Source organism: Chrysemys picta, chromosome 6 (assembly GCF_011386835.1).
Source record: "Chrysemys picta bellii isolate R12L10 chromosome 6, ASM1138683v2, whole genome shotgun sequence".
NCBI lineage: Eukaryota > Metazoa > Chordata > Testudines > Emydidae > Chrysemys > Chrysemys picta.
Genome location: NC_088796.1, coordinates 113,870,526 through 113,888,741, shown reverse-complemented (window position 1 = coordinate 113,888,741; position 18,216 = coordinate 113,870,526). Strand labels below are relative to the sequence as shown.

Sequence of the window (18,216 nt, the reverse complement as noted above, 5' to 3'; positions counted from 1 at the left end):
AAAAGTTCTTATGTTTCTCTGGAGCTTGTGCCAAGCTCTTTGCTTTGGAACTCAGCCTGGAAGTCTCATGAGATCAAGATACATATGAGATTTCTAGTATGAATAGGCCTGGTCTAGGAATCAGAGCATAGCAAGAGCTCCCAGCTTTTAAACTCATCTATCTATCTATCTATCTATCTATCCACATCCACCCCCTCTATCTATCTATCTATCTATCTATCCCCATCCACCCATCTATCTATCCCCATCCACCCCATCTATCTATCTATCTATCTATCTATCTATCTATCTATCTATCTAATACTGTTGCCCACCACATTGATATCAGAGCACCTTCCGCATAAAAGAGATTGGCAATAGTGAAATTCTTGGTGGACTGTGTGGAGTCTCTTGCCTTGTCTACGCAGCATGGCAAAGTGCACTAGAGGAGCCCAGTTTATAAAGCCCTCTGTGCTATACTCTAACTGCTCTGTATAGACTCTGCTGGTGCACTCTAAAAGGTACCTAGTTCCTGATACCTTTTAAAGCATGCCAGTAGGGTCTACACAGGGCAGTTAGAGTGTAACAAGTTAGAGTGAGGTTTGCTGTACTGTGTAGACAAACCCTCTGTTTTTTCTCAGCTTATGGAAATTTCTTGGGGTAGGGGTCACGTTTTTAAAGTGCTTTGAAGATGAAAGGCCCAATGTAAGAGTTACTGTAGTTATTGCTTTGTGGGTTTAATGAGGCCACAATGGTTTTTCTTGCCATATTTTATTGCTTTCATTTTGTGCTGCTGGGTATAAGAGAAAAATACTAACTCAGAACATTAACCAAATGTTTCTGAGCCTCAGAAAAGATTGGTTTGGATTTGGGCCAGATAAGTTTTTAATGAATCCAGGCCACTTTGCTCACTCTGGATCCACTACTATACCAGCTCCTGTTATTTAAGGGTAGCAGCCAAACTGCAAGCAGATGTCCCCTAGTGGGGCTTGCACATCTCTGGTCTGACCAGCATACAGTACCTCCTAGTGGCATCTTCATTGTACGTATCCTTGTCACCTCATCTTTGACTTTCCCTTCACAGTAGTAAGCTCCGATAGTTTCACCAGCTTGTTCCCTTTTCCACACCACTTTTTTGGCTGTTCCTCTCTTCTCGTCTTCAGTAACTTCCAGAGGGTCCTGGTGTTGGCTCATCAAGGCCTCATAGTCTCGCCCTATTGTGACAGACTCGCGGGAACTCCATCTGGCTGCAATGCAGATAAGCGATGTCTCTGAGTTGCTCACTAGAGGGAGTGAATTGATCAACACCAGGTCCAGCGCTGCCTCCACTTTACCTACAAACAAACAACAGGTAAAGGGATTTTTCTGCAGAGTCTGAGTATTGCTTTTAGTTCTGATTGTTCACATAGGGGCTTTTGAAGTAATAATATATGGAGATATACCTATCTCATAGAACTGGAAGTGACCCTGAAAGGTCATCCAGACCAGACCCCTGCCTTTACTAGCAGGCCCAAATACTGATTTTGCCCCAAATGGCCCCCTCAAGGGCTGAAATCACAACCCTGGTTTTAGCAGGCCAATGCTCAAACCACTGAGCTATCCCTGCCCCACACTCAGTGCTTCCCCAGTGCTTACTGAACACTGAACTAAAATAAAATGGCTGCATGTAAATATTCTGTTCTAGTTACTTTGGGAACAAACCCTGAGCCCAGATGGTGCCTTAGGAATGTGTGGAAGGAGAGGACCCTCCACTCATGGCTTTCCCCAGTTTGTGCAGAATGGGAAGTGAGCCACCTCTCTGGCAACACAGACCCTTTCCTCACACCTCTTCATGGTGAGGAGTGATGCAAAGCATCCGACATCCAAACCTATGGAACATGCTTTAAGATCAGCACTAAGAAGTAGGGAGACTGTTGTGTCATCACTGCGGATATAATTGCATGCATGGATCAGTGGCCATGCACTTGCTCCAAGTAGCCGTCGACTGATGTATACAAATAATAGCATCTATTTTATTGTTCATGAGCTTCCTTATCTGGGCCTTCATTTTTATGGGAAGAATTTGTACCAGGAAAAATTGAGACCAGTATCTAAAAATATGCCTCTACGAGCCAATCATACTCCCATATTTCAAATTTCTGAGCTAGCTTCTCCACTGCTTTGTACCTTGTGACTCATGCACATCTGAATGGAAAACATTAGCAAATCAAAATGCCCTCTTTATGCCCACTTTGCCAAGGTGCCAATGGCTAGGCAAAGTGCAGGACAGTGGAGAATCAGATCCCTGTTTGCATCAAAGAAAATCCCCTTTTTCTTACCCTAACATTGCTAATTATATGTTGGCTGTTTTGTGCTCTACAGAATCTAAAATTACTTTAAAACTAAGAACTTAAACTCTCTCCCATTACCCCCTTCTCTCACTGATCTACAGTCTAGTATGGTTATCGCTTTAAAACCCAAATGAGAACAACAAACAACAGAGTTACAGGGGTTCCTTACAGTTTTCAGTGATCAGTGTTTCCAACAGTTAACGACGTGCAATTTAAGAAAGCACTTAAGTTCCAGCACATGCTTACTGGCTTTCCAACAAGTACATATTACTTACATTTTGATAGTCTGGACATGTCACATAGCCATAGGAACTAATAATAATAATAATAATAACAAATATTTTGGACATCTGAGGTGTCTCCCATAGATCTGAAAGTGTTTTTCAACCATTTAACCAACCATTAAGACTCACAACATGGCCAAGATGTAAGTATTTATTATCTCCATTTTACAGACTGGAAAACTGAGGCAAAAAGGAGGTTAAGTGACATTCCGGAGGACATAAGAAGTCTGTGGTAGAGAGATAAATAGAAACCAGACTTTCTAACTCCTAATCTTGTGAGTTTGCCAATAGATAAGGCTCCCTTTAATAAATGTAACTGACTTGAAATACAATGTGATAGGTACTGTTTAAAAATGGCAGATAGATACAGAGAGAGAAAGAGAGAAGGCTAATTACAATGTTTTCTCTTGGAAAGTGTTTTAAGTCTTAGTTGTTGAGGGAGTGAGGTACAGAACCCCTTATGATCAGTGCTTTCGGTTTTGGAAATAAGGGTAAGGAAAGGTAGGGGAATGCTGTCATTTTTCAGCTAAAATGCAAACAATAATTGATTTCTGTTAAGCATCGCCTTTATTTTCCAGCTTTAGATTCAGCTGTATTTTGTGTGTATACCAGCAGGCTCTCTGCAGTCGGTATTTTGTGCCATTCCGTTTGCAAACAGCTTTCAGTTTTGAAACAAGGAGTATAGCCCTAGATAAAGAGGTCAAAGGGGAGCAGTGCTTACTGCAGATTCTGAATGTGTGGGTGTGTATTTTGTGCTTTAGTCCAAGGGAGGAGGTACCTCACGGCATGCAATGCCAGCAGCTTCTCAGGGGGGATGTAGTATCTTAAGACACACTGACACCCATCCCTCCCAGCCAAAGTGCTGCAGTTACCACCCTTTCATGTGCCAACCCAGATAACTTATGTTACATAACAGAGAAATAAAACCTTCTGGAAAGAATGTAGCAGCCATTAAAATAAATGTTGTATAAAGCCAAGGGTCAAAGAAGTCAAGTCATCCTGTAACAGAAATAACTCGTTTGAATACAGCTAAAGTTAAGTAGCTGTACAATGCAATCATGGCCAGTTGGGTGTGTGCATTTTATTCATTTTTTATTTACTGCATATATAGAGTCTAAGCATGCAATCTCTACTCACATGAGCAGTTCTTCCTTGCTCACTCTGGGGCCATGTCTCCTCTTGCTTTTAACCAGGGTAAATCAGAAGCCATTCCACTGAAGTCGATATTTAAGGATGAAGGTTCTACAACAGTTGTCTATGTATGTTTCCTACAGAGCATTGAGCGCTTACTGGAAAGACACATACCTCTATAGAAGTCAAGGGAGCTAGAGCAGCTGAGGAGCCATCCCATATTCTGGCAATTCATAACTAAACTTGGGCCTGAACCAACACTGGATCCTAATTTCCCCAAACTCTGGAGAAGTTCAGATTCAAATCTGGATCCCAACTCCATGACTGGGGGGGATTGTTACGTGTAACATGTTCCCCTGGAGTGGTGGAGCTTGAGGCAAGGTTGCAAATTAGAATGAAAATGCATTGATGTAGCCGAGAGGGAAGGGCTTCCATAGCACCTACATGGACACAAATATCCCCCCCAACCCTGGTCACCTGTGGTGGTGGGATGGGTCAGCATCCCCATGCTGACTTGGTCTGAAGCTGCCACAACAAGTCATTCTCCAGATCTCTAGCCCTTAAAGGGGCACATACCTTTTTGACAAGTCAGACAACTCCCCCCCACACACACCTCCTTTAATGTGCAGTCAGGTAATTTGCTTACACGAACATAGATTTCAAGTCCAAAATATAAAAATAAAGAGAACATCTTTCTCCTGCATTGCAGGAGAATTTTAATACCCCTCAAAAGCAGCAGAATCTTAGTCTGGGGCCTAAGTCTTGTGTAGGCATTGATCCCGGTGCAAAGTGGGTATAGTGAGTAGGCATTGATCCCAGTGCAAAGTGGGTATAATGAGTGTCAAATCAGAATGAAAGCACTTTACACCCAATTTGCCCTCTCTTTGCAGAGGTGAAATGACTAACCACAAGGCACAGAACAATAAAGACTCAGGCCCATAGTTTATCTAAGGCCTGGCCTACACTTAAAAATTAAATCACCTAACTACATTGCTCAGGGCTGTGAGGATTGCTCACCTCCTGAACACCAAAGGTAGGTCAACCTAATCCCTTAGCTAGGTTGATGGAAGATGACTTCTGTCAATCTAGCTTCCGCCCCTGAGCTAGATGGATTAACTATATCAAAGGAAAAACCTCTTCCACTGATGTAAGCTGCATCGACATATAGCTGTGCCAATGTAGCAGCTGTACTGTAGGCATGCCCTTAATATGAGACTATCCCGGTGGAACTGACAGTCTGGCTACCCAAGAGTCATTTATTCCTTGGGGATCAAAGTCTCATAGCTGGAATCCATTTCAGGTGGAGATGAAAATATTGTCCAGGTGCAAATTCTGAGCTAATGAAACGTCCACCTCCAGATAGATGGTCCCAATGAGGGCCTGATCCTGCAAGGTGCTGAGCATTTCCTGGGAGAAGAATAGCTCTCTCAACTCCCACTGGCCTCAGCATCTGTAGGACTGGATTTTTAGGGCTCAAACTAAAAACGATTGAAGTAATAGAAAGACATCTGATATCTCCAAGCGGCAAAGGATTAGACCCTTAGTCCCCTTAGATGTAGGGCTTGTCTATATGAACAGTTAGTGCTCAGTAAACTGGGGTATAAATCTACTTTGCACTAGCTTGCTGCACACGAAGTGTCCGTGTGGCCCCAGCTGTGATGCACGAAATGTTCCATAGTGCGCTTTGAAACTGGAGTAAGTCCCAATGCGCTAGGGAACTTTTCATGCCCAGCAGCAGAATCCACACAGTCCATTAGAACAGTGGGTCTCAACCAGGGGTACGTGTACCCTGGTGGTACGCAGAGGTCTTCCAGGGGGTACATCAGCTCATCTGGACATTTGCCTACTTTTACAAAGAACTAGCAAAGTCAGTACAAACTAAAATGGCATACAGACAATTACTTGTTTATACTGCTCTACATACCATACACTGAAAAGTAAGTACAATATTTATATTCCAATTGATGTATTTTACAATGATATGGTAAAAAGGAGAAAGTCGGCAATTTTTCAGTAATAGTGTGGCTGTGGCACTTTTGTATTTTTATGTCTGATTTCATAAGCAAGTAGTTTTTAAGTGAGGTGTAACTTGGGGTATGCAAGACAAGTCAGACTCCTAAAAGGGATACAGTAGTCTGGAAAGGTTGAGAGCCACTGCGTTAAAGCGCAGCAGGCTAGTGCAAGGTAGATTTACATCCCAGCTTGCTGTGTTCTAATTGACCATCCAGACAAGCCCCTAGGAGAAAGTGCTGATAAAGTAGATTTCTGCTGCAAGCCAACTGCCTACAGCATCCCTGCTTAGCCGCCTCTCATGGCTAAATCCTGCTATTCTTATTCAAGAGGAACTCCCGCTCCTTAGTGTGGCAAAACTCACGCAAAACTAACCCTTGAAGTCAATGGGAGTTTTGCCCAACCTGTGACTGAAGGATTTAGCTCTCTGAGAACGCAATAAACACAGACAGGAAACAGCCTTTCTCTGTATCAGTGAAGATCCCCTGTGCTTCCTTGAAAAAATCCTTTGACTCCTGCCCTTCTCCTTGTAGGACTGACCTCTGCAGGAAGGCGATTTGCTGTGTATGCAAAGGGGGTTTGGGGAAAGGAGGCACCCGCAGGCGGCGAACACTGGAAATGGGAGGTGTAACTTACAGTGAATTCACTGCCAAAAGCCTATTGACACAGAGTTATGGCTGCCCAGCGCTGCCTTGTGCCCTTCCAGAACAGGAAGTGTGGCTAAACTTAATCTTCCGCTAACCAGGAAATACAGAGTTAAAGTAATGTCTGTTCCACTGCACCCCCCCCACACACACACACACTTTACCTCTGTGGAGACAGCAATTGCCCATGTAGATACTCATGCTGCTCAGCACAACTCCACTTGAGCACAACTAATCCAAGGGTTGCACTATCCCTCACTAGACTATGTCTAGCAGGACGGATCCAGGGAATACTGTAAGTGGTTAGCACAGCGCTCACCGTCACTTCCAGTGACTGATAGTCCACGAGGGATGCCAAGGAGAAAATGGGTGGTGGGTCTAAGAGGCCAGGGGAGGCTAAGCCGCCCCAAACAGGATGCAGCGCACCATCCTCTGGAGGCCGAAAGGGTGCCCGGGCCATAGCCCCACCCGGGCTCAGCCCCGAGGCCCCACTCCCGCTTGTTCTCTTCCCTCGTGGCCCGGCCCACGCTGCTCCTCTTTCCATCCCCACTCTGCCTCTTCCCCCCGAGGTCCCCCCTGCCCACTGCTCATGCCTCTCTGCCCTTTCTGGGCGGGGGGGGGGCGCTTCATGGGATGAGGGAAAAGAAGGGAGGGTCTGGGGGGAGGGGGAGAAAGGCAGCAGGCGGAGGGCCTTAGGGAACGGGGGGAAAGGGTAGGGGGGAGCCTTGGAGAAGGGGCAGAGCACGGCCTGGGCTGAAATGGGGGTGGCGAATGAGTGGGGCCTCGGGGGAGAATGCTGAGCAGGGGTGAGGGAGGGGCCATAGTCCAGGTGCCGGTGGCCCCCCCCCACACACTTCTAGGAAACTTCCAGCGCTCACGCCCAGCCTCCCCAAATGCGGGAGTCACGTGCCACCCATGGGAATATAAGAGTACTTTGCACTCTCCTCACAACCCTTTACATATTCTAAGTGTCCATCAAAACTCCTCCTTTGCAATGGCATTCACACACTGCCATGTATCCCGCCAGTCCTCTGTGCCATGCTATTGCTCCAGTTAGTGCTCAGTCAGGAGTAACTGGAAGAGATGGCTCAGAGGAATTCTCTGGCACTCATCCCAGATGCATGCCAATTTGCAGACCTAGAAAGCCTCTCTAATAATTTTTTTAATGTTGCCGCCCAAGACACTAGCAGAGGCTAAAGTTGATCTGGTAATCTGTTTGCGGAGATCAGTGCCATAGTTTGAGCCACAGGTATGTGCAAAAAATATCATAAGAATGGGATAAATGTAATGACAAGTCTTTTATTTCTTGGCAATGGACCTCTGGAACGGAACCCCTTGACTCAATAATCCAAAATTTGCACCCCTAAGCCCCCTGGGCCCTGATAAGGCACGGCGGTTTTTGAGACAATGTGAGTATGCGTGGGGATGTGAGAGCACTTTGAAACATTGCCTGATAACCTTCAAGGATGGCGTCCCTAGCTTTCCTTCATAAGAGCAGTCACTCAGCGTAGCTGTGCCAGCCAGACCAACAGAGAGCTCTGAGGAAACAAAAAACCCAACCACCTATCTGAGAATTGGTTAATGTTTGTACAGTGCATTGAACATGTAAAGTGCTATATAAGTGCATCAACTATTTATTCATTAGCATTATGATGAAGCAATGCGAGAAACGGGGAAGGAAGGCAGCAGCGGAAGGGTGGAAGGAAAAGAGCTTGTTAGGGGAGGAGTCTGAATTTTAGGCTTCATTATTAACAACAATGGTGTAATTAGGAGTTGGGAATGCTCAGCATCAAAAACAGATCCCCTTGGAATTCTGAGCATAGCAGGGAAATAACAAGAGCAACACCAAGAGAGAGGTGGTATGTGAATACCATTCAGGGCCCATCTCGTAGAGGAGTGCACTGGGAAACAAGGCCCAGCGACTTCCCTGGTGCTCTGGGTTACTTTGTTACTGTGCGGCCTATTTCGATCCCATATCCAGGCAGATTTCTTCCAGGAAGCATTCACTGATTCCTTCAATCCCTTCATGGAGCAGTAGGCATTGTCCAGTGTTCCCTGCTCTGTATCACTTTCTGGATGCTTTGTTTTGACCCTATGACTCACACGTGCCCTGTTTTTTCATTCTTTTTCCCTGGTATTAAGTGGATCTGCTTGTTTCTTTTGGCCCTTGTACTCTGTTGAGGTGGAGGTCTTTGTTGTTTTTATAGGGAGAGTTGCCTTGGAGAGCTGTGCTCAGCACATGGGGACCAAGTAGGCTGGATTTCTCCACACTTCAAATACAATTAATTCCTTTCCTCCAAGGAGAAATCGGAGGCAGGAAGTAGTTGCTCAGGAAGCACTGGCAGAGAATTTCCTCTCTGGAAAGGGAAATTGGCCATCTCCCCAAAGAATTTTCCAATGGATTCAGGTAACATGACTGTAGTGCCCAGTACAAAATCCTGCCCCACTGAAATCAGGGGCAAAACTCTCAGTGCCTCCATTGCTGCCAAGATCTCAATCTTAGGCTTGTAGCTGTCAACAACCATTTTTTAAAAAGTTGTGCCCAGGCAACAGCTGGCACTAACTAATGACATGAAACTTTTGAAATATCCTTGAAATATCCTTAAGGACGTGGGCAATGTCTGTGTGTACTTGGGGCCTACACGAACCTGCATTTCCTCCTGCACTGGACAGATAGAAAGAAGCCCCTCCTGAAGTGCCGAGCTGCTCCAGTGAGATGCTCAACACCCTCAGTTGCCACGGAACTTCAATGGGAGTTGAGAGCATTGAACATACTGGCCTCCAGTCTGAATCAGGGAGTGAACAGGGAAAAAATAAACCCACAAAATAAGTTCTACCCTCTTGAGATGACACTCTCAGTGCAGACTAGAAACTTATTATTTTTCTTTCATGAAAGTTTAGATTCTTGCACATAAGATAGCAGCTTGGAACAGATCTCATGATTAAAACACAGACATGGAAGTGTAGAGAGAGCTGGCTTAGATTCCTTGCTTTGCCACAAGCTTCCTGGGCAAGTCACTTAACCTTTCTGTGGCTCAGTTTCCCCATCTGTAAAATGAGATGAGAGTGGGGTGTGGTGAGATTGACTTCATTTGTATGTAAACTAAGTTAAGATCCTGGAGTGGAACTTGCAGAAATGCCAAGTATTATTATAGTGGTAATTTGATTGTTCCAATTACCACCCCCTGCCTTGTAGTGGAGAACCCTTCTATAACCTTTGGGGAGGTGGAAACTTATCCAAGGAATCACTTCAGTACACGCATCAAACCCTTTTATCATCATGGGTAGAAACAGTGTCCTTAAATGGAGACTAAAAAGTTTAGGCTGGATTTATACAGGCCTTTGCTATTGTTGGGAAATTAAATTAGCTTTTCTAGTGACCCACCTGGGGATATGAATATAAGCCAAATAGACACCCTAGCAACAGGATGGCTAGAGTCTGTACTTGGCCTTCATCCTCAGCACAGAGAGCATGACACATGAGCAGTTCAATGTAGGAACTTCTGCTGTGTATTTGTTATATGACATTATGCAACTATGGGTTTAAGACTAATTTAGAGTATACTGAAAACAGACAGCCCAGTTGGCCCAGGCATCAACCTCACATCTCTCAAGCCCCTTTAAAAAAACATTTCTTTCATGAAGCCCACAAAAGTGAGTTTATCATCTAAAATAAACCCCAACCACTAAGTCTCCTGCACCTCTGGATTTCTCAGGGTGTCTATGTTTTAGATTGAAAGCTCTTTGGACTGTCTTTATTTTTGTGTATTGTACAGAAAAGAGTATATTGGCACTTTGGTGCCTCTAAACACATTCATATTAGTAGTAGTACGACTAAATCTATTTAGAAACCCAGAATATATCATTTTGGCAATATTGTTAAAGAAAGTAATCAAACCTGACAGCTCCTCTAACAAATCTTTAAAATGAAATGCAGTATTTTATTTATTATTATAAGTGCAGTACTAAATTAACCAATACTGAAATTTACAGTTATAATTTTGTTAGGCCTCACAAAGAAATGAACCAATTATGGACCTAATCCTGCCACACTTACTTATAAGAATAGAACAATCTTTCCTAATAGAGCTGGTTGAAAAATGGATACAAATTTTCACAAAAAATTTGTAAGAACATAATATAAGAACATAAGAATGGCCATACTGGGTAAGACCAAAGGTCCATCTAGCCCAGTAGCTTGTCTTCCGGCAGTGGCCAATGCCAGATGCCCCAGAGGGAAGGACCAGAACAGGTAATCATTAAGTGATCCATTCCCTGTCGCTCATTCCCAGCTTCTGGCAAACAGAGGTAAGGACACCATCCTGTTATTTTTGGGAGGGAGAGGAGAGTTATTGATAGGTTACACAAATGCCTGTCAGGGATGGTCTGCTTTACTTGTTCCTGCCTCAGCACATGGGGCTGGACTTGATGACTTCGCAAGGTCCCTTCCAGCCCTACATTTCTATGATTCTATGCTTAATGAAATTTGAAATGTTGACTAAAAGTTTTGTCAAAATTTTCAATTTCAAAATTTCAGATCTCCTTAACTAGTGGGAGTGGTTGAAGTGAACTGTAAGAACTTCTGACATGAATAAGGGTTGCAGAATTGGGCCATAAGCACAGGTTCATGATAACCAGTTCTCCCTTCTTTTTTATTTTTAATTTAAAGTATTTGCTGAATATTATGGCTCTGGTGTCCAGAGTCCATCTTATGGAATCCAAAGTCCACTGATGCCATGAAAAATGCCAAACGTTTTTGGTGACTAAAAGATAACAATGACCAGGTACTTTCTCAAACGTAGTCAAATTCTTGCATCTGAGTCCCGTTCATAATAATCATAGAAATGTAGGGCTGGAAGGGACCTCGAGAAATTATCAAATCCAGCCCCCTGTGCTGAGGCAGGACCAAGCAAATGTAGGCCATCCCTGGCAGGAGTTTGTCCAACCTTTTTCTTAAAAGCCTCCAATGATGGGGATTTCACAACCTCCCTTAGAAGACTATTCCCATGCTTAACTACCCTTATAGTTAGAAAGTTTTTCCTACTATCTAACCTAAATCTCCCTTGCTACAGATTAAGCCCATTACTTCTTGTCCTACCTCTAGGCAATAGTGCCTAGCTCTTTTGATCAGATGATCTCAAAGCACTTCCCAAAGGTAAATAAATGTCATCATCTCTATTGCAGAGAGGGGGAAACAAAGGCAAAGTGACTGGTCATCCAGCCAGCCATTGATAGAGCCAGGCTGAGAACGCAGGTCTTCAGAGTCCCTAGCCAGTGCAGTAGCCAGAAGACCAAACTGCCTCCTACCAAACTACCTACCCCCTTGAAAGCTCAGCCTCAGTAGAAAGACAAAGCTGATACATCATTGTAAATACATTATTATTGTTCAAGCCTGTCTCTGCCACTTAACCGCCAGAAATAATAAAATTAACGCTATCACTGATAAATAGCAGTAAGGAACAAAACTTGAAGCCTCTGATTATAGTCAGTGGAAAGAGTCCCATTGATTTAAGAACTTACCATTTAAAATATAGACATCAATTGATTCCCCTGTTCTGCTTTCTTCTTATGCATTCACTGACCCCAAGACAATTATGTGCCTGCTCTGTGTAAAGAATGGATCTCATATACTGCTGATGCCCAGATTCTGTGGGACTGAGTATATCTCACACAACACTGAAGACTTCTTCTTGAAACAGGAGGAGCTTGATGTTATCCTCTGTTGGGTTTTATAAGCTAACATGGTGGTGATGATAAAGATACCCTAGCAGAAGATGAGTTCTTCTACCAATAGTAAGGGAGGGATTTGGGTGGGAGCCTGAACCATTAAACAGTATTTGCTTTGTGGTGAAAAGTGGATCAGCACTTTGCCGTTGCTGACAGTCTCATTTTGAAACCAGCGATGAAGCAAGTTAAGGTGAATGATGTATCACTTGTTCATAGTGGGTCTGATTCTCATCTCATTTGCTCTGGTGTAATTCAGGAGTAGCTCCCATAAAGCTAATCCAGTTATTATCGTGGTATAAAACTGACATAAGAGGAGAATCAATCCCTTGGCTTCCTATATACTTTAGTCTATTTTATTGGTCATCTGTGTAATCTCTTAAACTGATGGAAAAGCTAATCTAATTGATTTTCAAAGAAACACTGGTATAAATTGAGATTCAGGTCCCACATTTCAGTTTTCTAAAAATAAAGGGTGGGAGTACAAAACCTAGAGAGAATACAAATGTTTTCACAATACGAAAAGAGAAAAGCCTAGGAAAACAGTTGTTTCAGATGCAAACACTGTTTTGCATTGTCAGAAAGGCAAACACAATAGCATTGTGCTGGCACATGAGAACCAGAGAGAGACACTTGCTGGAAACTGAAAGTGAAATTGACCCAGTGTAATTTCACCCTGCAGGCTGAATAAAATGCAAAAAGTAAACAAACAGCATAAATGGTGAAAAGGAAAACCCATGCTTGAAATTATTTCAGTTTTAAAAATGTACGGTTTTGTCATTAACTAGAGCTGACTGGATAATGAAAAAACAGATTTGCAAATACGTTGGTGAATTATACAGCCCTTTGCGGTGAGCTGGCTCTTTTCTCTGTATTTGACCCTTATCTTGCAAATGTTAATGTATTTGCTGAGTTTGGGACAGATTTATCAGACTTAACTGGAGGGTGGATATCATACATGTATATTTTAAAAGTTACATGTGTTTTAAAGGCTTCATCACAGATCCTGCACTCCAGCCTGTCACTTTCCAGTGAGCTTCATTGTAATCACAATGAATCACAATGAAATTCTTTTGTGTGTGGTTAGGGCACTGGCCTGGGAGACCCAAATTCAAGTCCCTGTTCTACTTGATTCAGAGCAGAGTTTTTCATCACTATGAATCAGAGGAGGAACTTGAGTATTCCACATCCCAGTCCCAGGCCCTAACCAGGAAGCTATAGTCAGTCTCTCTCTCTCTTTCTTTGGCCCAAAACTTTCCTGATGAAAGTTTCATGGCAACTAATACATCCCTGCAGAACGTTTCAGCTTTGATGAATCAGCATTTTTTTTACCAAAATGTAATTTCAGTGACAGTGTTCTGACTAGCTCTACTCATGACACAATATGTCTATCTCATTCGGATTATTGTGGGATTTCACTTCACTCTTATGAATTTGATGGGTTCAGGCCTGGCCCAAGGCCTCCGTGCTCTAGCTATTCCCAGCTGCTGGAACTCCTCTTATTAGAATAGCCCTACTCTAACTTACGCCAACCGCAGACACATAGCAGCACTGTATAGCTACCAAGGTGACACAGAGCCACCTTTGCAACCCCTTAGGTTGTGCATTACATCACATTTGCAAGGTTTTCTTTGCACACATATACCTAGAAAGTTAATAAAAAACCCAAACCCATAGATTTTACAGCCAGAAGAGACCATTATGATCATCTAGATTGACCTGCTATATAAAATTACTGCTTTCCAGGTGGTCAGAGCATTTCACCCCATGACTTCTGCATTAAGCCCATAACTTCTGGATTAGCTTTGAAAAGAGTTTAAATTTTGCAGACTTTGACAAAGAGTTTAAATTTTGCAGAAACTGCTGGAGCCACTAGAAAAATACCAGGACACTGTGCCACCACCTGCTGTAACTAATCCAAGTGCTGCAGACAGAAAGAATTGTTAGACACCATAACTCACCCACTCCCGGGGAGGAGGGACCAGAAACCCTGGCCCTGTTTCTCCTTTGGCAGATATTCCAGGTTAGAACTTTTTTCAAAATTTAGAGGTGCAACTAAAAAAATGTGATGAGAAAGAGCACTCATTTGTCTTTTCATTTCCTTTAATTTCATTATGCCTCATTCTGAAGAACCTCTGGTACAGTATGGTTTGTAATATAGTTTTGATGTTTTGATTATAGTTGTTTAGCTTTACACACACACACACACACACACACACACACACACACACACACACACACTCTGAATCATAGTTATGCTGTAAAAATGCTTTTGCTGCAAGCCTTTGAAGGTCAGCTTTCACCATATATGGATTGAAATAAAATAAGAAAAAATAACTCTAGTAGTTTTAGGAACCCACTGGGTTCTCCCATCCCTAAGTTTTAGGAACCCTCTGGATTGTCTCATGCTTGGTAGGAAGCAAAACTTCACCAATGTTGCTCATCCTAGTAGTCTGAAAATTCATAAGCTTCCCACCTGCAATAGTTGGCAAAATGTATTAGAACATGTTTTTAATTGCTGTTGACTTTTCCAGGCTCACGGCTGTTAAAGTGAGGCGCGGACACTAACATTGCTGAAGCCCAATGTGAGAGACTATAAATTGGTTCCCAGTCTGGTTCAGAATCCTGCTAACAGGCCAAGGACAAGTTATAATGTTTATTCCTAATAACATCACTGCTTGGGCCTTTAAAGTGAATATGAGAGCACTGAAAACTGTTTCCATTCTGAATGAAACTGAGAGGGGCTCAAGCCATGAAGTTGGGAATTGAATCCAAACTTCCATAAATGTCGGGGAATGGGGCGGGGGCGGAATCCAGGGCTTTGGTTCAGCCCATCATGATGCTAAGGGCCACATGCAAAGTGTAGAACAGAACCTCCACAGACGGTAAGAGTGTTCACATTCCTGGTTTTGTTTCAGGTTTATCACTAGCATTAAACCTGTCCCTTTTGTCAGTACAATGGAGATGTACTTTGGATTGTGTACTGTTGGAGAGAGGCCTTAATTATATTATATCTCACTTCAACAGCATCTTTGGGAATCAAGTCTTTTGGCTGTGGATGATGATGAAGTAAAGGAAATTACAGGGCACTTAATGCAACCAGGAGTCAAGCCCAGAGGGATGGTCCCCACCTTGGAACAAGGGTGGAGTACATTTTTGCCTACCCAGCAGCACGCCCTCAAAAGCCCAAAACTATCTGGGACAAGGTTAAGTCAGTTCACAGTCTGCCAATTGCATTGACTTTAATGTCTCCCCTGCTCAGGGAATGTCAATACTGCTTTCCTGAACTCCGCCTGTTATATCTAGAGGAAAGGGGGTTAGCATTGTCTTCCACCGCTCGCCCCAGGAAACATGATATCACACTTGAACAAAAGCGGGAAAGCTGACAGATCTATTGAGATGGGTGTGACTACAATACACACCTAACTGGTCAAGTCCTGTGGAAAGGGCTGTGACTGGCAGCTCTTCAATGCCGAACTCAAACAAGCACACTGTCTATGTTTATTGCTAATCTGTGAAGTTTGCTTTTGTTTCTCACACATTCAAATGACTTCATGGATTTTACTTGCTTCCTGTAGCAATCAGGTATACACGATGAGCTGGCTTTAAGGAAGCGAGACCCAGGGGAGATTTGACTCTGAGAAAGGGGTGTAGTGTTGTCCCATTCAGTTCAAGTTAACAAAGCTCTCTTTTTTATCTTCTGAATGTAACACTCAGTGCATAGCCTATCTGCCTCTAAAGTGAAAAGTCAGTACTGATCTGAGAGTTAAATAGGATGCATTGCTATACATCTACAACAAGTAAGCAACCCACACCACAAAAGAGGAATACACACTATACAACCTAATGCAGCAATAATTATATAACAATACACACACACTCACCACATTTTATGTAAACTTTTTGGCCTGCATATAGCCACAGACCCTTTCCAGATACTAAAAAAACCCTCAAACCCCCAAGCCTTTTTGTTGACCATTCATCGTACTTCTTAACATTTTTGTGACCCATAAAGATCAAGAGATTGTAGAACAAGTTATACTGCAGTGAAAAATTGTTTTCTTTTGTTACTACCGTCTGTCTCTTACTGTACAGTCTGCAGCTATGTAGCAGATTACATTTTATCTAGAGATGGCCTGGAGCCAGAAAAATTAGATCTGAAGCTACACTTTCAGGGATGAATAAAAATCTGGGGTGCTGGTTGGAGGCCCATCTCTAGGTTTATCAGGTTTATGCTTTGTATTTTACACTGAGGAGATTGCCTAGAAACAGGTCAGATGGAGACACTCGTGGTGTGAGCATATACGTCAATGCTGAGAGAGAACCACATGGAAAGAAGATAATACTCAGAACAATGAGTATTTGAGTAAAGCATCTCTGACCCTTAAGGCTCTTAATGCTATGAAATAAACTTTGCATGAATAAAATCATAAATATACATTTGCCAGTTATGGGAAATCCGTACCTTAGAATGAGTACTATTTAGACAAGCAAATGATGTCTGGTAATAATATTGCTGATTCAGACTTGTTTTTAAACAGTATTTGCAATGAACCAATCTGTTGTATTTAATGCATATTATTCAAGCTTCAATGTCCAATAATTAGTGTCTAGACTCAGCAGCTGAAAGAGACTAGCTAAAAATAAATACTAGATAGAACACATATCAGATTTTTATCGGTTAGCTTGTGTTTCACCTCTGTCTTTGTGAAGTGGACAGTAAGAGTCAACATTCACAACACATTTTACAAAAAAACATGTGGTGATCATTTCCAAACGACTGGCTCAGAGAAAAAGTTAACTGGCTCAGCAGAGAAATCCACACTGTAGCGTTCGTAAGTGTGAACAAACAGCAGCTAGATTAAAAAGGATTTAGCTACAGATCCCAAATGCATTCAGCAAGCCTCTGACAAAGAATCACCCAACGGGAGAGATCCTTATTTATGCAAATAATCCCACTGAAGTCAATGTGAGAATTATGCTAGTAGGGATACCTCAGCGGAGTTTGGATTTTAGGATCAGACCCTTTTATCTGTACACTGCATGAGAAACAGTAAAGCCACGGCACCTCGACAATGCTAGCTCAGTAACTAACGCAAAGTCTTACCTGAAATCATCAGGCTGAATCCACAGAGAATTAAATGTGCTAAAGAGTCCATGCTTTCCAAAATACCTCCATCCAGTTTCCACAGCAGCTCATGGGGTTAGGATTATCCTTTCAATGGGGTAGACCTTGGTTACTCTTCCCTTGCATGGTACGAGGACTCTTGTTTACAAGTCAGAGGCAAGAAATTTCAGTGCTGGAGTGGGCTATAACAGTCTCATTGCTGTCTGAGTACAGGGAGTTTAAGTTCCTTTTTCCTGTTTCCTTTGTAGATTAGGATGGGAAAGGCAGGATCTTAAAGGCATTTTGTATCAACAGGACCATGAGGCACTGCAAACCCTGTTCATCTAGCAATACATCATAACACTTATCTGGGGCTGTTGGAGAGGCAGGGGATTGCTCTCAGAGAACCGGCAACAGGTCATGGTCAGCAATGTCAGGAACAATAGTGGCATCCTCCAATAGGCGGAATAGTGCAAATAACAAGCTCTCCATCTATGTACAGCATGTGGAAATTGTCATCCCATCCTCTGCTCAAACTACAGGTCTGCTAATTGCTCCAGTGGTCACTTTACGCTTCAGCACTTCAGTGAAGGGCTTTCAGGAGGCAATAATCTTTTCATTTATTTATTTAATCCACTCAGAAGGCGCTTACTGCAAGGCATCTACAATACAAACATTAAGGAGAACCCTAACAAAACAACATGTCAAATCCGATAAAGACCAAAGCCTAGAGCTCTCCAGCAAACCACTTCATGTATTTTACTGGAAATTATTATTTTTTCATTCCAAGACTGGAAACAGGCTCAGAAATGTGATGTAATAATAAATCACAACAAGATTTGTTTTGACTTCAGTGGAACCTAAATGCCACAGCACTCGAGGGGCCTGGGAGCAAAGTTAACAGCACAAAAATAAACAAGATAAAAACCTAGAAAGTAAAACCACATGAATAGAGGAAAATTAATCATACAAGTGGAGAGGTAGCACTCAGACAAATCAATATAATT

The 18,216-nt window shown here is 42.8% G+C and overlaps 1 protein-coding gene across 8 annotated transcripts in view; it reads right to left on the bottom strand.

The window, feature by feature from the left end:
• TEK (TEK receptor tyrosine kinase) overlaps positions 1 to 17,931 on the bottom strand; it is a 62,890-nt gene extending 44,959 nt beyond the window's left edge. For 2 of the 8 annotated variants that reach the window (XM_042850367.2, XM_065549672.1), the window contains exons 1-2: positions 17,210 to 17,425; positions 1,002 to 1,313 (exon numbers count right to left, since the gene is read on the bottom strand). In XM_042850367.2, the coding sequence (XP_042706301.2) occupies positions 1,002 to 1,313; positions 17,210 to 17,261 (364 nt within the window). In that variant the 5' untranslated portion in view covers positions 17,262 to 17,425. Of the gene's footprint in view, positions 1 to 1,001; positions 1,314 to 17,209 lie in introns of all 8 variants that reach the window. The other 6 variants (XM_008168739.4, XM_008168740.4, XM_065549670.1 and 3 more) reach the window with 6 other exon arrangements.
• Positions 17,932 to 18,216: the final 285 nt, after the last annotated feature.